A 22205-nucleotide genomic window follows, 5' to 3' on the forward strand; every position below is an offset into this window, starting at 1 on the left:
TAATCGGCTAATTAATCGAAATAAGCATTATTTATCGGCCAAATTTTCGATAACGATAACATTAAAAAAATTTCACAATGTGTAGTTTTTTGGGTATTTTATTATCTAAAATCAATATTTTTATTCATAAATATGTCCTCAATGGTGTACAAATACCTCTGCCAATGATCTGACTTATCCTCGTAAACAAAGAATTTATTATCTTTATATACATGTGACGGGTAGGTCCATGGAGGCTTCCATGTCGTTCCGTCATCTTGAAAAACTATAATAGCAGAGAGGGTCAAAAAGTACTAGGCCAACGAGCTTCCACAACGCATTTCCGTTCAGAGCCAGCGTCACGTGACTGAAAGCAGCAGAAACGGAGGAGCAGAGCAGCGAGAGGCGCTTCACGGCCCCGGCAAGTTTGAAAGGCTGCATTGCACTGTTATTATTCATACTGTAACATTCGTTTGTTCGTTGTGTCAAGTAGCAGTTTGTTTGAAATAACAAACCTGTTCACCCGAAGGAAAACTCGACGAAGTGCTGTTAGAAGACATCCTGTCATAGCTTTTTGGTACATAACAGCTATCGTAGATGCAACACGCATTTGAAAAAGCGAGGCGCTGGAGAGCACAATTCGTTTGAATGCAAAATACAATTTCACTGCTAGATGGGAGAAATTTCTACACAATGTCCCTTTAACATATATCGGCCGATACCGATATCAGGGCTCGACATTAAGGCTTGTCCGCTTGTCCGGGACAAGTGGATTTTTTGTAGGACAAGTAGAAGAGAAAATTAGTTGTCCGACCGGACAAGTTAAATTTCAAACAAAATAAAATGCCATGTTACTTCACGTTATGTGCCACTCGTTATGTCTATTTTACAGATTTAATTTTACAGATTTGAAACGAAGACATGTCCTGAATGTGAATGGCCTGTGAATGTCCTGAATGTGACTCGCAGAAAGACGCGCACCAGTATGATGCGCATGCACAGACCGCGCGCCAGAATACAGTTCTCTTTCGCGCTTGAACGAACATCAACACACACAATTAAGCCAAAATGTCATTTGTCGAGTATCTTCATAACACAAGAGCAGTCTTATGATGGACATAAAGAGTTGTGACTCGTGAGAGAATGAGGCGCGTGTGAGATCCGCGTCTCTGTCCACAGCGGCTGCTCTTAAAGGGCCAGCTACCAATAAAGTGTTCTGTCAGTAAAGTTAATGAAAGAACAAAGGGAACAGAGAAAATTACTCACTGCTCTTGACTAAAGAACTTGTGTAGCTTTAATAAGGAGTAGTCTATATATAATTTATAATTTATGCTGCGCAGACTGTTTGATAACTTTATTCAATTTCTGTATATGTCCTACCTGTTAGACAGTTCATTTTTATCCAAACATCAATGGCTTATTGATCATTATAGGTGTTATCAATCATTTAGTTGTTATTGCTATCCAAACATCAATGGCTTATTGATCATTATAGGTGTTATCAATCATTTAGTTGTTATTGCTAATTTCAGAATTATCACTAATCTGTGTGTGCATTTGGTTTAGAACCAAACAAGTTGACTCATGAAACCATTTGTTTATTATATCGCAATCGCATATCACAACCGCAATATTGATCTCAATAATAGGAATATGACATTTTCCCCAAATCGTGCAGCCCTAGATAAAATTATAAATCTTTACCCGGACAAGTGACTTTTGTGCATGGACAAGTGAAACATAAATTTACTTGTCCGAAGGACAAGTGCCTCAAAAAGTTAATGTCAAGCCCTGCCGATATTGTGGCCGATATATCGTGCATCCATAATAGAAATGCTTAAATCCAATTCTGAGAACAAGAACGTCTCCGGGTTGAACGTCATGGGTTGCCATGTCATAATTACGGTTACGTAGCATAGCTGGTTGTTTTGGTTCAGGAGAAGCTGTAAAAGGTGGTTGCTGTTTTTTTGTGGTGCTCTGTGACTGACTGTCTACAACATTCGGACTGAATGCAATGACTGGACAAATATTTTTGGTCCTGAGACTTCCACAGAAGAAATATGTTAAATAAATAAATAAATAAATAATAATAATAATAAAAGTATATATATATATATATATATATATATATATATATATATTAGTGCTGTCAAACGATTAAAATATTTAATCGCGATTAATCGCATTAATGCCATAGTTAACTCGCGATTAATCGCTAATTTTTATCTATTCTAAATGTCCCTTGATTTCTATTTGTCTCATTATTTTTTCTAATTTTAATGCTCTTATCAACATGGAAAAGTGGATCAGCAGTAAGTTTGTTCTTAGCTGTGGTATCCATGTGCTTCTGTCTGAAGTCATCCATTGTAGAGCTTAGATCGGACCCAAAAAATCAAGCCCGACCCGAGCCCGTGTGCATTGTGTCAGAGCCCGGCCCGACACATAAACTGTAATTATGAGCCCGAGCCCGATTTAAACCCGTCCATTTTTTTAATACGTGGGTCGTTATAACTGATGTTCTCAACTACTTTCTATGTTACTTTCTCCCGCCCGCAAGATTTTTGTCCCGCTCCCGCCCGCGAATAGACTTTTTTTGTAGGCTACCTCCAAGTACTTTCGCCTACGTGTCGCCATCATACACATCAGCATAAATGCTCTTGATAAATTATTTGTTATTAAAGCATTAACACACAAACCACTGTTATAACATAAAAGCAAGCAGGCTACTGAGTGCATGGTTTGGCATGACTGAATGCGCGCAAAGTGTGCTCCCTTAATAATTCCTAAAAAGCTGACATCAGTTCATCGCAATCTCACACATCTGTTATTATCAGTGAAGCTGACTGCACAATGCATCTTTCATAATATATACAGTTTGTTTGTTATAATTTGAGGATTTGCCAGCATACAGAATTCAGCACTGAACAAAAAGTCTGTTTTGAGCGGTGAGGGGAGTCTATTTTAAATGCTTCTGATTGGCCATTGCGTTCAAGAAATCAAAACATATGTCTGTGATTGGCTACATCCCTCAACGCTGCAAACATGTTATAAAAAGAAACTCTGGCCTTTAAATCGTTTCTATTTTGTTTTAGTTGTTCTTGTTGCTTTTCTGCAACATATGAATAAAAATGTATTAGCTTTTATGTTTTATTCATAGATATTTCTAGTTTGCGGGAGTCCCGCGAATCGTTTTATTCTCCCTTATCCGCACACAGAGTGAGTGCATTACCGCTCGAGCCCGCCCTCGCACTCGGCCATCAAATCTAGTCCCGCGCCGCACTCTATTGCGTTGAGAGTGCACGTCTCTTGATCGGCGTCTCGCGCTCGCGCCATCCACTCAAAACGTAACGTTAGCCTACTACTCTTTGGCCGGCGCGCAAGCCCAAACAAGTACGTGCGGCGTGCCTGTTGTTTTCTTTTCCGGTCTAGCTATCCGGTGTGATGTTGTAGTTTTTCTAACGTTACTAGTTGTTGCAACAGCATGTGAAAAAAATACAAAGTTTGCTAGGCCAAAAACAGCGTTAATCTCGCTATAAAAAAATTGACGCCGTTAATATGTGTTTGCGTTAACGCCGTTAATAACGCGTTTAACGCACAGCACTAATATATATATATATATATATATATATATATATATATATATAAATTATATATTTATTTATGCATTTATTTATTTTATTTTTCGACCAGTTCTATTATTGATTGCTATCAGGATGTGAAGAGAGCTTCAACCAGAATAACGAAAAGTGTTCATAACAAAAAAAATTGCCTACCCTACCTTTAATATTTTTAAATAGAAAACATGCATTTTAAATTGTAATGCTATTTCACAGCATTACTGTTACTGTATTTTTAATCAAATAAATCCAGCCTCTGTGAGCATAACAGACATCTTTCAAAAATATTTTTAAAATCTGAATTATTCCAAACTTTTATAGTGCATGACCCCAAATGTCCAAAATAACACGGTAATGTCCAAAATACCACGGTAATACGATTGTTGGAAAACGAGTACAGAGGTACTTACAATAATTTTAAACATTGTACTTTCAGATAAACGTATACACTCAATTTATATGATCCATTTACAGTGCTTATAAAAGTAAAATGTTAAAATGACAATTATATGTTTACCATGGAATTTACATGTGGTACCATGATATTCTGGAAGGTAGTAGCTGTCAATAAGCATGACAGCAACATCGTACTTATACTAGCACTCGCATATATCCCGCAAACTCACTTTCACGATATAAAAAAATCATGCAAGCATCAATAAATACACAAACAACAGCAGCTCATGGAGATTTGAGCCCTGGCCGTCCTCAACACATATGTTTTGTGGCTCTGTGCCTGCTGTAAATAAGCGATGTGATCATGCACATGTGTTTATCTTGTACCTGTACTGCGGGCCGGCGGCAGCAGCGGCTGCATGTGTGAATCCATAATAATTACTGGCCGCCATCATAGAAATTTCACCAGCAGCACCAGAGCAGCGGCGGCTCCGGGGGGTCACGTGATCGCTCACGTGTCTGTGACGTCACCTGTCACCTTCGCGCCACTGCCCCCCGCGGCGCCTAAAAATAAAACCGTCATAATGCAACGACGAATTTATCATTTATATTATTAATAAATATAATTATAGCTAGTTAATCTATGTCATTGTATATCAATTGTGTACTGTCGTGTTCTGAAATGGTGAGGTCATGATTTTAAGCATTTTTATATTTATATAAATTAAGAAAAAATTTCAGATTTTGTTCATGTTGTTGTGAATTGATGTTTAACCATTTAAATGCTCGATAAACAATCATGATGGTGTCAGGCATGGATGCCTTTAAATTGACTGAAAAACACCTCAACACCTCATCATTTTCCAGTTTAATTTGGACGTGACAGAAGGCCAAGTGGGTGAGTTTACTAACTTTAAAGACGTACTTTTTAAAGTTTAAAAGTTTCCACAAGTGTGATTCATTTAGAGACAGTCTTAAAGGGATAGTACACCCAGAAATACAAATTCTGTCATCATTTACTACTCACCCTCAAGTTGTTCTAAAGTGCACGATGTTCTTTCTTCTGTTGACCATAAAGGAAGATTTTTTGAAGAATGGGAATACCATGATCGGAAAGGAAATGACGTAGTACGGAGCCTCTAAACTAAGGGAAATGGTGATGGGGAAAACATTAGATGGGAGTAAGAAATATATTTCAATGCTTATATTTGGGTAATTATATTGTATATCAATTGCGGGCATCAGGAAGCCGCTTTCAATATGCAGGGTTTTGAAATCAATTACAATTTGCGATCACGCGTACTCTAACTGGAGCCGCAGACATTTGACAAGTTAGAAATTTGTCAATCATGTTGTTCACCAAATCCTCAGACATTGTTCTGTCAGTCATCTGTCCTTACTATCTTCACAAGATAAGTAAAATCCGATGTACTGTAATGTAAACGACTGCCACCGCAAGACATGTCCCTTCAGGGGCACCGTAGAATGCGTTTTTCATTTTCCGTAATTTTCCATTTTCAAGTTCAGAATTAGGCTTAGGGCACATGGTAACCAAAAGTTGCTTGTCCCCACTGACTTACATAGTATAGAAAAAATCAATAAAAAATACCATGGAAGTCAATGGGGACCAGAAACTGTTTGGTTACCAGCATTCTTCAAAATATCTTCTTTTGTGTTCAGCAGAAGAAAGAAAGGAATACAGGTTTAGGACAACTTGAGGGTAGGTAAATGATAACATAATTTTCATTTGTGTGTGAACTATCCCTTTAACGCTTAGGAACACGTAAGGCGGCATTTGTTGCGTGACGTGATTATCCGCTTAGAAAAATGTATTTTCTAATATAAATAATATTAATTGACCGAAATATGTGCCCATACTTAGCCTATAAAATGTAATTTATTAAACAGATGCACAACAATTCAACATGCAAGACTAATGTCTTACACCCAACAAATAAATGTAAATGACCAATTTACTAAATTGTATTAAAAAATACATTATTTGATGTAAAAATAAATTAAATATAAATAATATATATAATGGATATCAATACATACCTATAAAAATTGCCTATAACATTTTATAAGATAAACAGAAAAATCTGCACACGTGGGTTACAGATATTATGTATTTTTTGATGTTTTAAGTAAATAAGCTAATTGTCTTGCTATGTCTTGTACATTAGCGCCTTCTTTGGGTTCGGATGGTTGTATCAAACTGGTTTCAAAGGCTCTGTGTTTCCAGTGTTTCGAGGATGTGGAAGTGCTTTAACAACAGATGCTCTATTCATCCTGAGATTCAACATTCAGGAACAGAGCATTGCTGATATTCCTAAAGCATCCTCACTGCTCATTTCTGGATTTAAACCGCAGCTTTGAAACATGGGCTGAATTCAGTGTGAAAGTGTGTGTTTGTGAGCTGGAGAGTGTGTGGTTTTCCTCACAGTGAACAGAGGACTCTTGTGTTTCTCCTGCATCAACACCTGCGTTCTGCTCTGTCTGGATCTCCGGGAATAACCTGATCCGTCTGTGAGTAAGAGTGGATTAATAATGTATCCTTATTATTTTAAAAATATCAAAGGTTTGACCAATTAATATGCTTTGAATGGGATTCATTTATTGCACAAATTTCTGAAAAAATAGTGCTTTCAAGCCACACCAGCATGAAGTTTTAATTTGAGGTACTAATGTAGTTGTTATTAATATTTAACACTTGTTATATATATATATATATTTATTTATTTTTAGTAATTTTTTGTGTTTTTGTCTTTTTTCTTTAGCCGTTTTTGCTTTAAAAAATATACATATATCTACGAAAAAAATGTCTACAAAGTTTATATTGATTTTTATGGTAACATTATTCAATAAGGTCTCATATGTTAACATTAGTTAATGTGTTATCAATATGTTAATGAACATTAACAATGAGTAATACATTCATTACAGTATTTATTAATCTTTGTTAATGTTAGTTAATCAAAATACAGTCATTCATTAGTTAACAGTGCATTTACTAACATTAATGAACAAATACAATTTTGATTTTAATAATGTGTTATTAAATGTTGAAATTAACATTAACTAAGATTTAATAAATGATGTAGAAGTGTAGTTCACTGTTGTCCAATTCAATTTAATTATTAGTTCTTATTAACTAAAGAAGTTAACTACTTTTAACTAATGAAACCTTATTGGCACATTTTTTTCAGTTATTTTATTTTGTTGTTATTGTTGTTATTGAGTTGTTATTGAGAAATGTTGCATTGACAACTAGTTAAAAAAAGCTAAAAATAAAAAAGTTTTTTAGATTTTATTTGAGGTAACAGATTTAAAAAAAAAAAAAGTTTTAGTATGATTTTAGTTTTAGTTAACTATAATAACCCAGATGTTTGTTTTGTGTACTGTAAGATTTCTTCCAATGTTCAGAGAAAAAAAAACCCTTAATAATTCAAAGAGAGAATTCAAAGGTGAACAACAGGGATTTATCTCCACATCAAAGTGAAGAACTCTTCAGCCAGGGATTAAAAGTGGGATTAAAATGATTTTTCCCATTAATCCGTAGCACACTAAAATTCCTCTGGTATGGCTTGACTTTTGGGTTGCAGTTGATGAAGCCAGTGTCACATGACACCCATAACCCATATTTTCCTATGAAAAATAATCATGCTTAGATAAAAACGCATCAAGATAATTTGTGGCTGAACTTTTGAGGGAAGGATTTGACTGTTTTCCAGGTCTGGTTTCTTCAGCATGGGCAGCGTTGACTTCGGGCCGCTGATGGACATGATCGAGGACAGAGACGAGTGGCTGGACGAGGATTTCCCCGGGTATGTGTGCATCTTTCCTTTTTATGAAAATTCATAGGTTGCCACCTCAGAATACATGAAGTTAGGGGTGTAACGATAACCTCATGTCACGATTCGATACATATCACGATACTGAACTCACGATATTATCGCGATACTCCGAGACCTATGATAAAAGGTTAACAAAAAATGTACCGTTTTGATATTTGATAATTGTGGGTTTTGATATTACATTGTGGGTGTAAATTAATAGACTTGGATTTGATGCTGGAAACCCGATGCGCAGAACAATAGACACCACGATAACAATATTCATGATTCTGAAGCTGAAAATACAGAATTATTTTAGACAAATATGCTGCACACTTTCACTGACTAGATAATGTAGCACTTTTTACTGGTAACATAAAACAATATGGCATTATCAGGATGAACAAATATTCCTCCATTGCATTATTATACATTATATTCAACATTATATATAGTAGTTTAATGTAGTACAGACACTAAAACTCTGAAAACTAGAATTTTTCTAACACAGTAATTTTTATTTTGGGTGAACGCTACACAATACATATACAACCCTCAAGCTTGAAGTGTGAGATATTTTAGATAGAAAGAAAGAGAGCTTGAAGTTTGAAGGCTATTACAGATAGATACAGGCCTTAAAAAAGGAAAAGAGCGTGGTTTGGTCAGCGAATCCTGCGTGAGATGCTGCACGCAGACGGGAGCAGGTGCAGCTCTCTCCTTAAACGGGAACGAGCCGCGTCATGTGACTCAGTGAGATGCCAACAACACAAGACAGCATCACCAGGAAAATGGAGACAGGAGCAGCTCCAGCATGATGCTTTTGAAATATTAAACAGCATTAAGACCATGAGATTTCCCGCTAGCGTGGAGTAAGAACTCGCAGAATCAGAAAAGCTTCTTCGTCTTAAACAGCAGGTGAGCCAGAGCAGCTTTCAGTGTGCAGTTTTGATTTATTAAAGCATGCTGAAATCATACATTTGATCAAATACACATGGATTGAAACCGTTTTGGATGGTGCATTATGATATTATCTCAAAGCGCCACTGTAAGAAATAGAAATCTGATGAGGCTCCTCCACAGGGAAGCTGTTGTTGTTATAAATAACATGGTGCCAAATGTAGTCTGTGATTCATACATTTATTTACATACGTTTGTATTGTGCATTTCTTCGGTATGTTTTGCTTTGTTGACGTGGTCGCGCTGATAACAGTCTTTGGATTTGACGTTGTCGTCTGAAATGGGGGGGAAACAATGACAACTGTGAGTTGAATAGTCTTTTAGCACAGGAACAGCATCTGTGAACCCCAGTGGATCTGACAACCCCCTCTGTTTATCAGCTGCGTGTGCACCGACCCCGAGGGCCCATGCTGGTCATTAGCATATCACAATCTGCTACCGTCTTAAAGAAACAGTTCACCTATTTACAGTTTTTCTCAGTCGCTTTGGTGCATTTCTTAGATCAAAGGTGCAATTCTTGATACTACTTGTACAAATTCCAAATCATCTAGTCACTTGTGCACAACATTAAAGCAATTTCTTATTCCTTTGAACAATTGGCAATTGCTTTTGTACATATTGCAATTGATAATGTACAAGTGTCAGCTTTTTTCCACATTTTCAAATGGTCATGTCATGTTGATCAAAATATAGTAGATGGTTCTCTGTTGAATAGTCTTACCCCTCAAAACATCTAGGCATTAGTTCCTTGCATAAGCCATTACATGCAAAATTGTTGAACTATTTGTCATAAACAGTCAAGCATAGTTTTACACAATTCTATTAGACCTTTTGTACAAAAACGTGAATTGATGAATCGTGCAGGTGAAATTGACCCTCACTCATGAAGGAATGTAAAGTGTTAGTTCAACCAACAATAAACCAGTTGTCTAAATTGCTCAAAGGTGCTCAAAGGTGCATCTCATGAATACAGTAATCAATTGGCAAGCATATAGACAGACCACAACTTAGGGGTGTTTCCTGTGTTTCTTTCTAATTTAGTTTATTTTTCCTTTGTGCCCCTTATCTTTTTCTTTCTGTAAATTATTTAGGTTTTTTCTTTCATAAAGTAGCACTAGTAAAAACTAGGGGTGTAACGATTCCCTCATGTCACGATTCGATACATATCACGATACGATATTATTGCGATACTCCAAGACATTTGATAAAAAAATTAACAAAAAATGAACTGTTGATTAAAATGCTAATTTTGGTATTGCATTGTGTGTGTGTAAATGAATAGTGCTGGAAATACAGGACAATAGAGACACCAGAATAACAATATTCATGATTCTGGAGCTGAAAATACAGAATTATTTTAGATGAATATGCTTGTACTGACTAGATATATTTAAAATAATGTTGGACACTTTTACTGGTAACATCAGACATTTGGCATTATCAGGATCCACAAATATTCCTCCATTGCAGTATTATACATTATATTCAACATTATATATATATAGTATTTTACGTAATGTAGTACTGACACTACAACTCTTATTAATTTTTTTTATTTTGGGTGAACTACACACAATACAGATTGTCACGATCCACGATACATATTGTTGGATTTTTGTATTGCGATATATTGTGACATTATATATTGTTACATCCCTAGTAAAAGCTGTGAAAAACAAAATCCTGTCCATTCTCTTTCTATCGATAACCCACATACAGTAATATGTAAATAGTACTGTTGAAATTGATATATGCCATAGAAGTGCAGCCTTGTGCAATTTCAATACAGTAACTGTCATCCAAACTGAAGCCTACTGTAAGTTTACATCAGGTAATACTGTCAAAGTACACAGTTACATTGACAACATGCCTAAACATTTTGATGACCTTGTTCGTGAACACTGACTCAATGACTTATCATTCTGATGACACTGACATGATCATTGGCATGAATATTTACTTTTGAGAGATGTACTAAGGATTTTTAGTGACGGACTAGCTTTAGAAACATATCTATAATATATTGCAGTTTGTACAAATTGTTCTGAGAAATGCACTTATTATTTTGCACATGTTAGGGATGATGTGAAAAACGCACCAAAGCGACTGAGAAAAACTGTAAAAAAAAGTAAAAAATAATTTTTTTGTAATTTACTCACCCTCATGTTTTTTCAAACGTAGGGCTTTCTTTCCTACAAAAATTTGTACTTACAAATATTTCGATTAAAAGTCAGCTGGTGTTTTAAGTTAATTCAAATATTGACGAATACCGTCTTAAAGAAACAGTTCACCTAAAAATTACAATTTTGTCATTTACTCACCCTCATGTTTTTCAATTTCAAGTGAATTGAAATATTGTCCTTGCTAGGCCACTTCCTGCGGACGGTGACATGGACTCTTCCTGCGCCCTGGGCGAGGGGAGAACTTGTAAGTGGCTTTGTTTCATACACAAACGTTTATTTTAAAGTGATAATTTTCATTTGCATAATACTTCTCTTTTGTATTGATTGGCTCAGCTCCCCCAAACTCTCTCCTCATTGGTGGAGCCGGAGGGGGCGGAGCTCACCGTAAGCGGCGCACACTGGTGGCGCCGGATATGAACGTGTCTTTGGACCAGAGCGAAGGGTCCTTGCTCTCCGATGACTTCCTGGATACGCCCGATGATCTGGATATTAATGTGGATGATATCGAGACGCCCGATGATACAGACTCTCTCGAGTTTATAACCAACGGCAATGACCTGGAGTGGGAGGGTAAGGATACGCTGTTCTTTATGGCTCCAGGATAGATAGATAGATAGATAGATAGATAGATAGATAGATAGATAGATAGATAGATAGATAGATAGATAGATAGATAGATAGATAGATAGATAGATAGATAGATAGATAGATAGTGTAAGGAACCTAGCTATATGAAATATTAATAATCAATAATATTTTGTTATGATTAATTATGAATATTTGGGTCAGTTAATTGGATTAACTTGACATGGCTAAATTAATATTACAATCAATTAATCAGTTCTTCCAACGAACTCTTTTGATTATTCATTTATTCTAAGAAAAGGGTATCTTCCCTGGCCACAGAAGAATAATTATTTCTCAGCATGTACAGTGTTTTGAGCATGTAGCAAGAACAAACCGTAAAGGGACTTCGTATTGCAAGCGAATCAGAACCAAATACATAAAGTGCATAAGTTTTACTACGTAACTAAATCATAAACATAAATAAACTAAACACACATATATACAGAAATACAGAAATAGGTTAGTGATAGGATTAAATTGGACACCGGAAAAAGGGACTATGAGAAGAAACCTCAGAATTTTTTTTTCACATTTCATTGAATTGAATACTTGCATTTGTAATGGGAACAATTCTTGAAGTTGTTGAAAATTTAAGTCGTTGATGGTTCCGGCAGCGTCAAGTGGAAGTTGGTTGAGAGTTCTCTTACAGATAGATAGATAGATAGATAGATAGATAGATAGATAGATAGATAGATAGATAGATAGATAGATAGATAGATAGATAGATAGATAGATAGTTAGACAGATAGATAGATAGATAGATAGATAGATAGATAGATAGATAGATAGATAGATAGATAGATAGATAGATAGATAGATAGATAGATAGATAGATAGATAGATAGTTAGACAGATAGATAGATAGATAGATAGATAGATAGACAGATAGTTAGATAGATAGATAGATAGATAGATAGATAGATAGATAGATAGATAGATAGATAGATAGATAGATAGATAGATAGATAGATAGACAGACAGAAGGATAGACAGATAAACAGACACTGATGTGCTCTCGTTGATCAGATGACACCCCCGTGGCTTCAGTTAAAGCTCCTCCTGCTGACAGTGACGCTGATGAAGGTCTGGACGGGACAGGGGTCAGTGGGCGTCTGTGGAGGACCGTCATCATCGGGGAACAGGAACATCGCATCGACATGCAGGTCATACGACCCTATCTGCGCGTCATATCGCATGGAGGTATGCCACGTTATCCGCGTGACGGAAGTGAATCAATCAAAACTAACTTTATCTGGACAATAACTTTATTCTAGAGCTGCTGTAAACCCGAAACAATCTCTGTTACTTTACTTTCCTATTATCTCTGTAAAGCTGCTTTGAAACAATCTGTATTATTAAAAGCGCTTTATAAATGAAGGAGACTTGACTCGAGTTGAATGTTTCTCTCTTCTTCAGGATACTATGGCGAGGGCTTGAACGCCATCATTGTGTTCACAGCATGTTATCTTCCCGACAGCAGCTGCCAGGACTACCATTACCTGATGGAGAATCTCTTTCTGTAAGACACCGCTAACCCAGACTCTACGGTCCTGGTGTGTGCTGGTCTTTATTTGTCTCTGCTGTCCCGCAGGTATGTGGTGAGCAGTCTGGAGATGCTGGTCGCGGAGGATTACCTGATCATCTACATGAACGGAGGAACACCGCGGAGTAAGATGCCTGGGATCAGCTGGCTGAAGAAGTGCTATCAGATGATCGACAGAAGGTACGGAATCAGGTCAAGTTAATGCAAATAGATCTATAGATTCATGTTAATTTAATCTATCTTTCTATCTATCTGTCCGTCTATGTATCTATCTATCTGTCTGTCTGTCTGTCTATTTATCTATCTGTCTGTCTATGTATCTATCTATCTGTCTGTCTGTCTGTCTGTCTGTTTATCTATCTGTCATCTATCTATCTATCTATCTATCTATCTATCTATCTATCTATCTATCTGTGTGTCTGTATGTTTATCTATCTATCTATCTATCTATCTATCTATCTATCTATCTATCCTTCTATATATCTATCTATCTGTCTGTCTATCTATCTATCCTTCTCTCTATCTCTCTATCTATCTATCTATCTATCTATCTATCTATCTATCTATCTATCTATCTATCTATCTATCTATCTGTCTGTCTGTATGTTTATCTATCTGTCATCTATCTATCTATCTATCTATCTATCTATCTATCTATCTATCTATCTATCTATCCTTCTATATATCTATCTATCTGTCTGTCTATCTATCTATCCTTCTCTCTATCTATCTATCTATCTATCTATCTATCTATCTATCTATCTATCTATCTATCTATCTATCTATCTATCTGTCTGTCTATCTGTCTATCTGTCTGCCTGTCTATCTATCTATCTATCTATCTATCTATCTATCTATCTATCTATCTATCTATCTATCTATCTATCTGTCTATCTGTCTGTTTATCTATCTGTCATCTATCTATATATCTATCTATCTATCTATCTATCTATCTATCTATCTATCTATCTATCTATCTATCTATCTATCTATCTGTCTGTCTGTCTGTCTGTCTATCTATCATCTATCTATCTATCTGTCATGTCTGTCTATCTGTCTATCTATCTACCTATCTATCTATCTATCTATCTATCTATCTATCTATCTATCTATCTATCTATCTATCTATCTATCTATCTATCTATCTATCTATCTATCTATCTATCTGTCATGTCTGTCTATCTATCTATCTATCTGTCTATCTATCTGTCTGTCTGTCTGTCTGTCTATCTATCTATCTATCTATCTATCTATCTGTCTGTCTGTTTATCTATCTGTCTGTCTGTCTATCTGTCATCTATCTATCTATCTATCTATCTATCTATCTATCTATCTATCTATCTATCTATCTATCTATCTATCTATCTATCTATCTATCTATCTATCTGTCTGTCTGTCTGTCTGTCTATCTATCTATATATCTGTCATCTATCTGTCTATCTGTCTGTCTGTCATCTATCAGACTGAGGAAAAACCTAAAGTCTCTGATCATCACTCATCCTTCCTGGTTTATCCGGACAGTCCTCGCAATTTCCAAACCCTTCATCAGGTAAACATGGATAGTAAAGCATTGATCTAAAGTTCACCAAAGGTTCAGACATGCTCATGAATGATATCTTATGCTCCACAGTGTGAAGTTCATGAACAAGATCCGTTACGTGCACAGCATGGAAGAGCTGGAAAAGATTGTTCCTATGGATCACATTCAGATCCCAGAGTGCATCTTACAGTAAGGAGATTTCAAACACATATATTTACCCTCTTCTAACCAAACCCATAACCTGATACCAATTTACAAGGTCAATTTGTCAATTTTTGCAGATTTGAAGAAGAAAGAATCAATGCTAGAAAAGAGAGGTAATCACCAAAATCCTCAAAATTGGTTTATTTGACTCCTATTAGTTAAACCAGAAGAGGAGACTCCCATTTGCTGCGTCCCAATTCACCGCCTTATACTACACCCTAAAAGTATGTACTGTTTTTGTGAAGAAAAAGTACATATTTTGATTGTGTAGCAGTGTGTAACTGTCAATAAAATCCTCCACATTCAATTTGATTTAATTTCCTACCGTATCAGAGTGAAATGCAGAAGCATGTTGATCTGCAGTCGCGGGTCTTTCATGCGGAGACTCTCCTCATATTAAAGCATAATGATGCATTTAAAAGTTAATAATGACCAAACGTATCGTTCACAATGCTGTTTCAGATGGAATATATTGTGGATAACATTGAATAAATATATGTTCGTCAGGTTAGATACTGAATATTAATCACTCAAACACCTTTATTTTTAATTTTATCTACTTAACCGTAAGACACACACATTCGCCATGTTTGTAGTTTTTTAACACTTTTTACTCCTGTTTGTAGTTCTAATCGTGTCCTCGTCCAACGTGCAATGGGTTGTTGGTAATGTGTGAGCGGATCTCAGATTTCAACTGGAAAAAGTAGCATCTTTGGAATATTTATTTCAACACTCTTCGAATTGGAACATTAATTCTAATTTCGAATAGTATGCGAATTGGGACGCAGCAATTGTGACTGGATAATAGAATAAGTTACCCAGAATGCACTTTTCCTTGTAGAATGGAGCAGGAACAGAAAGAACAACAGCATCAAGAACAGCAACAGAAGCCAGCCAATCCAGAGAGGTGAGCAGACACGCATAACACGTCATTATTCCGCGATTGGTTCATATAACGCCACATTAAAATACTCAAACAACTTTCTGTCTCCAGGACGACAACGACTGAAGAGCCTGGACTCTGAGCGGGACGAGCTTGAATGTTGTTGTTGCTGATCTTGGACCATTTGTCATATTCCCAAATTATTCATATACATTAGATGACGCAAAACTAGTTTCAGACCAGCAACAAAGCAGAAACTTGAATTGCAAGTTGGCGGGTGAGAAGGCAAGCTGCTCTCGCTTTCGTCTGCAGAGGCACAATAAAATTATAAAAAGCATCTCGAAATCCACCCACAAATGGAACGACGTACAGAGAAACGTTGCTGTTTTCAGTATCAGGATGTACCATCATGCATTGTAGCCTCTTTGCAGTTAACGCTTTTTTAAATAGGCTGTTCCCTGCTCTCTGAGAATGTCATGTGACCTGCCTTTAATTGACGGATGTGTCCGCTCAGGATTTGATTGGTGGTGCATGTGCTTCTCTGTGTGTATGCGCTCAAATCGAATGTGACTTTATTCCATTTCGCCAGTTCTGTTTGCCTGGAATCCTTTCTTGGATGTTTTTTGACCCCTTGTTTAATGAGCAGCTTTTGTAAAGGATAAGTGCCAGTCATCTCTGAAAACATTTTGACATTAATGTATTCAGCAGTATTTTTATGTTGCCTTATGTTTTGCTATGGAAAATTAAACTTTCTGCTACGTGTACGAGAACAATATTGATTTTTTTTTTGTCTTTTCTTTTGTCTATCTTTATATCTGAATCACTGATCATGTGTTCTGAAAATTTTGACACAGAGTAAAAACATTTCTTGCTTAAATTTAAAACAAAGGTGGGATATTACCTCTCAACTTATCATCAGCCAAATCAACTTCCTGAGTTCTACAAAGAATTGCGTAGAAGTCTTAAATCTAATCACAAGATGATTATTTTCGTATTTCCATGATGTGACAGACTATTTATATGTGTGTATGTGGCTTATTATATCAGCAGTCTTTACGATGGAGTGACCAGTCACACTCTTTGACCTGAATAAAAAATGACCCTCACTGTCATTTGGAAATGGGAAACAATTTTACTGTCATACATTTTGCCTTTATTAACCATAAGCTTTGACTTTGAATCATTCACACCTGGATTTAGTAGTTCTAGTCTTTTGTAAGTTTGAATTTTTAATTTTGATTATAAAAGATGTGATGTATTATTAACTGTACCCACCCACACAATGCATGTGATTTTGCCCTTCAATTAAACTGACCCCTCACCTAAATAGTTGAGAGTCCATTGAGGATATCCATAAACTGTCAGCATTTTGTGATAACATAAAACAGATAGACCTAAATAAGTTTAAGCGACACTATCCTTGTCATAGGATTTATAATAGTGTATTGTGTGGCATTTAACTGTTAACTTTCTGTTCATTTCATATACGTTTCAAAAATGTGCTCTACAGTCCTATAAAGAGAACCAACTAAAATTATTCAAAGGACTGCTGACAGTATAGTTTCTTCATGCTGATTTAGAAAAACAATATTAAAAAAATGTTTGCTTATTTGTTGTAATTGAAGAAAAAATTACCGTGAAATTCGTGGTAATTTATTTCTTTTACGGTCTATGGAATTTATGTGCTGAATGTGTTACATGAATGTTCTCGCTGAGTGAAACGCGATTGGTTGCCTAGCACTTTAACCACGCCCTTTCTATGACGTAAAACGTTGGTTATATGCCCACGTGCAACTTTGTTCCCCATAGCGCACCACCAGTCGATACGGAGTTCGTAGACAAGACTGCACATTTACCTACACGCAGGACTTTTTAATCTAACATTTAAATTTAGGTGTTTTGCGGAGTTTAAATTGTAAAACTCAGACCAGATCGAATACAATGAAGTACATCATTGGAATAGGAGGGTAAGTGACTTTTTAGAGTTATATTATGAACAACTATTTGTAATAGTTACAGTCCAGTCATGTGGCTTTTAATATTTTTCAGTTAAGATAATATATTATACAGATAGTAATTGATCATATTATTGCCGTCTTTTATTCTCCCTCATGACGTGTTGGATGCGTCCTCTCACAGGATCGCGAGCTTTGAAACGTTTGTTTATGTTTTGAGCGGGAGATTTAAAATTGTGAGCGCGCCGAAGTGGATGAATGTTTTATAACGGCTATTCGCACCTTAATATATCTATTAATTTATTATTCTTGTATTGTTGTTGTGTGTGAAGTAAATTAACAGTATTTTTATTCATTTTCTTTTTGAGGTTTCCTTTTTAATGTTGTCTGTGATTGTAATGTGTTTGTGCCCACCATTTGCTTTAAAACACAGGACGAAATATTAAAGTAACAGTTACTTTAAAGACACCGAAAGTTTCTTTTATGCTTTTTTTTAAAAAGTGTATAAATAATTTAAGAAATATTGAGCATGAATTGCGTGTATTGAACACGCGGATAAACAACAATGGTATCATTTTTGTTGTTATAAGCCAACTGAGGAAACCATCCCGCCAATTTTATATGAATAAACTGTAAACATACACTATTAAATGAATGATAATTATACTTAAAAGTGTTTAATCGTTATGCTTTTTTACCTTTTCTTTTTTAACATTTCTTTTGTTATTTATTCATTTCTAGTGTGACTAATGGTGGTAAAACCACCCTGACGGACAGGTTAATCAGAGCCTTACCAAACTGCTGTGTGGTTCACCAGGATGACTTTTTCAAGGTGAGCTCATCTAAATATAGGCTTGATATTATTTAATATTTCTGGTTAGTTTTCTAAAAGTTACAGCTAAGGGGAAGGGCTAAGAGAATTTTGTTATATTTAATTTGCTGTGCCATTTTAAATGTAGCTTTCTGTTCTTGCCTGTTGGTAGTACTGCATGCATGACTTAAAATAAGAAGTAAAGTTAACTTTAATATAACAGACCCTTTAATGACTCTTTACATTTGCTTTTCTTCTAATTAATTGATAACACTTTAATGTGGCTACATGTATAAGGCTGTGATAAGAGGATCAGTGTATCTGGCATGTAAGAACTCAAAAGTGCTGATCCAAGTTTAGTTTCCTCCCATCTATCAAGTTCTATTCATCAGGTCATGATGGCCGAGACCTGATTCTAGATCAGCAGTCTGGCTCTGTAATATACATGACGGCATTTGCTGCAGTGTTTTACTGGATACTGTTATTTCAGCCGCCGGATCAGATAGCAGTCGGAGCGGATGGCTTTAAACAGTGGGATGGTAAGAATATAAATTGTAGGAGAGAATAACTCATTCTACTACGCATCGCCTCCCATAACAAAGATTTTACAATGTCCCTCCCAACACATTCTCATTCTCTCCAGTGTGGCTTTGCTAAATTAAAATTCAACTTTTGTGCTTGCGCCAAAAGATTTTGTTCTGCTTTTGTAGTGATCACATCTTTAGATATGGAGGCCATGGTGAATACCATCAAGGGCTGGGAGGAGAACCCAGTTAAATTCGCCCGATCTCACGGCATCCAGTTGACCCCGGCCGCAGAAATGGACGACCCCGAGAGCCAAGTGCACATTCTCATCGTAGAAGGATTTCTACTGTACAACTACAAGTGAGTGACATATTACTTTATGGTGGCCTGAACTGAATGAATTGAAAAGATTAGATTCTTGGAACAGTTGGTTACATATGCTCAGTGCATTTAAGGAGACATTAGGGTACACGACGTACATGCCAGTCACGTGACTCCCTGCGGGGGTGTAGATAAGGAGACTCTGAGCTATTGGCGTGTAACTGGCATGTGCTGATTTCTAAACCGGCGGTGTAGAAGTACAGTAATCAGTAAATGACTTGGTTTGCAGTTCCACAGACGATGTTCGCTGTAAAGTTGTGATCTTTTTAGCATGACGTTGATCTTTTTCTCCCTTAACAGGCCTTTGCTGGACGTCTTTGACAAGTCTTATTACATAAGCATCCCGTACGAGGAGTGCAAGAGGAGGAGAAGGTGTGATATAATAGTATACAAACACTCAGAATTGTGCTAAATATGAGCAGCTTAAATAAATGTATGTATTGTTGATTTCAGTACAAGGCAGTACACTGTTCCTGACCCTCCTGGACTGTTTGATGGTCACGTGTGGCCCATGTACCTCAAACACAGATGTGACATGGAGAACTGCGGTTTGCCAATTGGTACGATATAGGTTCTTTACATTGAGTTTGAACAAAAAAACAATATTTTTGATAAATATTAATTTAGTGTCACGTCTACTTCAACAGAAAACTTGGATGGCTTGAAAACCAAAGACGAAATGTACAACCAGGTTTACGAAGACATCCACAATACACTTCTGAATCGCTTATAGGTGAGATGGCCAATCCAGATGTCAGGTGGAATTATTAATTCCAAAAGTTTATGTCCCATAATAAAGGAACTTGTCTTGTTTTTTGTCTTTCAGCAGGAACAGGCTGCCGCCCATCATCTGTACTATATTGTAAATACAAATCTAACTTGAATTGGACTTTTTTTGTTGTTGTTTGTTTTTACCCGCAATTGTTGTAAATAGTTTGACTGGAGTGTAATTTAAATACTTGTGGAGGAACTTTTTTGCATTACCTCTTTAAGGACCGTCTCCATATTTTATGTTTTTTTTTAAATAGTTTTTGTGACTCTTTCAAAGCACTCCTTGGTTACTTCATTCTTGAAATGGTGTTTACCACATACAAATTAATTTCTAAAGCTTGATTGTACATGAAACAATAAACATTGTGCTTTGACTTTTATATTTACATTTGTCAGTCTTTCCATTTTACACCCAAAATGACCATGTGGTGTTTTTAGACTAATTTTACTGTATAATGTAAATATAGGCAACTTTTTGTTTTATTATACATTTTAATTTTATTATACATCAATAAATTTAAAAGTTCTTAAACTTTTCTTACACAGATACTCAATCCAAGGTCTTCCTTTTATATAAGTGCTAGTGTTCATTGTAACACTTTAACTTTTATGATTTTAAGTGTATTCGGTGCTTTGTATACTCGATTTGCCATAAGATGGATTTGTTGCCCATTGTGACTGACCATTTGCTTTTTTTTATGTAAAATATTTCTTAAGAATTTTTTTTAAATTAAAATTGAGCCTGATCTGAACAAGGGGATAATATGTTTAAGGTAATGGGTTTAAAGCTATCATATACTATAAATATGTGCACTTAAAGATAAGAACTGAATATCATGTTAGTATGACAAATAACAGGACCAGTAACTATTAAATAACCATTAACTACTTCTGAGGTCATCCCAACAGTCTTAAAATGAAAAATAACCTGACAAATCTCATTCCTGGGATAATGTTTTTTGTCTCTCCCAAATTAGCTTGCATTAAACTCATGGATTATTTTCATAAAGATATAACCTTCAACTGTATATGGTGATCTCCATAATCATCTTTTCCGCTCCAACACAAGTTCCAGCTTGCTTTAAAATGTATGGGTCTGTAATAAAGCCTATGCTTAACTTCAACTTGCATGAAAACAAACATTGTCTAGACATTTTCCTGAATAAACCTTTAGCTCATGCTTTAAACTGCGTGTTGAATGTGCCTATGTGCTTTTCAATGGTGTCCCTTTCTCATAGGACAAATGCCTACACATTCACTTCAAATAGTTGCGCAATGAAATAAGTGGAAGGGGAAAGTGTAGACATTCATCTCTTTTAGGAGCAATTGTCGTCATTAGGAGATTGGAATGGTTTAAACATTTCGTAGGGCAGATTTTCATGTGATAATGGCATGACTAAGACTCATATCTAATGTATTGACAAAGGTAGTCATTTTGTTTAAATTATGCCAATAATAAACCCTTATGCAATTAAATAAAATGTCTCAAATATTACATTTTGCTCCCTCTAGTGGCAAAAACGGTCATATTCAATAATCTGCAATGAAGAAAGACCACAAAAATAGTCTATGGGCCTTTTTAACTTAATTTTAGTTGTTCTACATGTTTTTGTCAACTAACTTCATCTTTCCTATTAAAGTGGCTCCACATTTCCCATTTGTGATAACACTTTACAATAAGGTTCATTAGTTAACTACATTAGTTAGCATGAACTAATAATGAACTGGATTTATACAGCATTTAGTAATATTTCTCTTAATGTTAGTTCCAACATTTACTAATACTTTATTAAAGTCTTGTTAACATTAGTTAATGCACTCTGAACTAACATGAACAAACAATAAACAGCTTTATTTTTATTAACTAACATTAACAAAGATTAATAAATACAGTAACAAATGTATGGCTCATGGTAAGTTCATGTTAGTACATTAACTAAAGCACCTTATAGTAAAGTGTTACCCCATTTGTAAATGTGTGGTGTGCCTATTGGTGT

General features: G+C 35.7%; 3 protein-coding genes across 11 annotated transcripts in view; 2 read left to right on the top strand and 1 right to left on the bottom strand.

The window, feature by feature from the left end:
• The window catches only part of zfr2 (zinc finger RNA binding protein 2), a 34506-nt gene extending 30000 nt beyond the window's left edge, over nt 1-4506 (bottom strand). Inside the window, exon 1 of one of the 2 annotated variants that reach the window (XM_077225982.1) lies at nt 4380-4506. In XM_077225982.1, coding sequence (XP_077082097.1) covers nt 4380-4447 — 68 coding nt within the window. In that variant the 5' untranslated portion in view covers nt 4448-4506. The remainder of the gene's footprint in view (nt 1-4379) is intronic. The other variant, XM_077225981.1, reaches the window with a different exon arrangement.
• A 28-nt stretch (nt 4507-4534) lies between these two features.
• On the top strand, nt 4535-16540 carry atcaya (ATCAY kinesin light chain interacting caytaxin a). Of its 7 annotated transcripts, none has more exons than XM_077225984.1 (13): nt 4535-4890; nt 6439-6521; nt 7727-7819; nt 11154-11212; nt 11302-11538; nt 12622-12795; nt 13012-13114; nt 13187-13318; nt 14601-14687; nt 14769-14867; nt 14960-14995; nt 15724-15789; nt 15877-16540. In XM_077225984.1, the coding sequence occupies exons 3-13, from the start codon at nt 7743-7745 to the stop codon at nt 15905-15907; spliced, it is 1101 nt and encodes a 366-aa protein (XP_077082099.1). In that variant the 5' UTR covers nt 4535-4890; nt 6439-6521; nt 7727-7742; the 3' UTR covers nt 15908-16540. The 7 variants fall into 7 exon arrangements, with proteins under 7 accessions (XP_077082099.1, XP_077082098.1, XP_077082100.1 ...); XM_077225983.1 differs by having other exon boundaries at nt 4550-4890; nt 6398-6521; XM_077225985.1 differs by lacking the exon at nt 6439-6521 and having other exon boundaries at nt 4568-4677; nt 7742-7819.
• A 989-nt stretch (nt 16541-17529) lies between these two features.
• Nucleotides 17530-21395, top strand: mibp (muscle-specific beta 1 integrin binding protein). 2 transcript variants are annotated; one of them, XM_077225992.1, is made up of 8 exons: nt 17530-17732; nt 18462-18552; nt 19022-19070; nt 19242-19416; nt 19738-19809; nt 19891-19997; nt 20085-20170; nt 20264-21395. In XM_077225992.1, the coding sequence occupies exons 1-7, from the start codon at nt 17707-17709 to the stop codon at nt 20168-20170; spliced, it is 606 nt and encodes a 201-aa protein (XP_077082107.1). In that variant the 5' UTR covers nt 17530-17706; the 3' UTR covers nt 20264-21395. The 2 variants fall into 2 exon arrangements, with proteins under 2 accessions (XP_077082107.1, XP_077082108.1); XM_077225993.1 differs by lacking the exon at nt 19022-19070 and having other exon boundaries at nt 17558-17732.
• Nucleotides 21396-22205: the final 810 nt, after the last annotated feature.

This window comes from Siphateles boraxobius, unplaced genomic scaffold (assembly GCF_051911475.1).
Source record: "Siphateles boraxobius isolate OS27281-9 unplaced genomic scaffold, OSU_SipBor_1 13, whole genome shotgun sequence".
Taxonomy (NCBI): Eukaryota; Metazoa; Chordata; class Actinopteri; order Cypriniformes; family Leuciscidae; genus Siphateles; species Siphateles boraxobius.

What these genes read in the sequence shown, in the direction of transcription:
- atcaya (XM_077225984.1), top strand. Translation starts at nt 7,743, where the DNA reads ATGGGCAGCGTTGACTTCGGGCCGCTGATGGACATGATCGAGGACAGA. An exon ending in GCGCGTCATATCGCATGGAG is followed by an intron (nt 12,796 to 13,011) that starts GTATGCCACGTT and finishes TCTCTTCTTCAG; the next exon opens with GATACTATGGCGAGGGCTTG. An exon ending in TATCAGATGATCGACAGAAG is followed by an intron (nt 13,319 to 14,600) that starts GTACGGAATCAG and finishes GTCATCTATCAG; the next exon opens with ACTGAGGAAAAACCTAAAGT.
- mibp (XM_077225992.1), top strand. Translation starts at nt 17,707, where the DNA reads ATGAAGTACATCATTGGAATAGGAGG. An exon ending in TACATCATTGGAATAGGAGG is followed by an intron (nt 17,733 to 18,461) that starts GTAAGTGACTTT and finishes ATTCATTTCTAG; the next exon opens with TGTGACTAATGGTGGTAAAA. An exon ending in TTTCTACTGTACAACTACAA is followed by an intron (nt 19,417 to 19,737) that starts GTGAGTGACATA and finishes CTCCCTTAACAG; the next exon opens with GCCTTTGCTGGACGTCTTTG.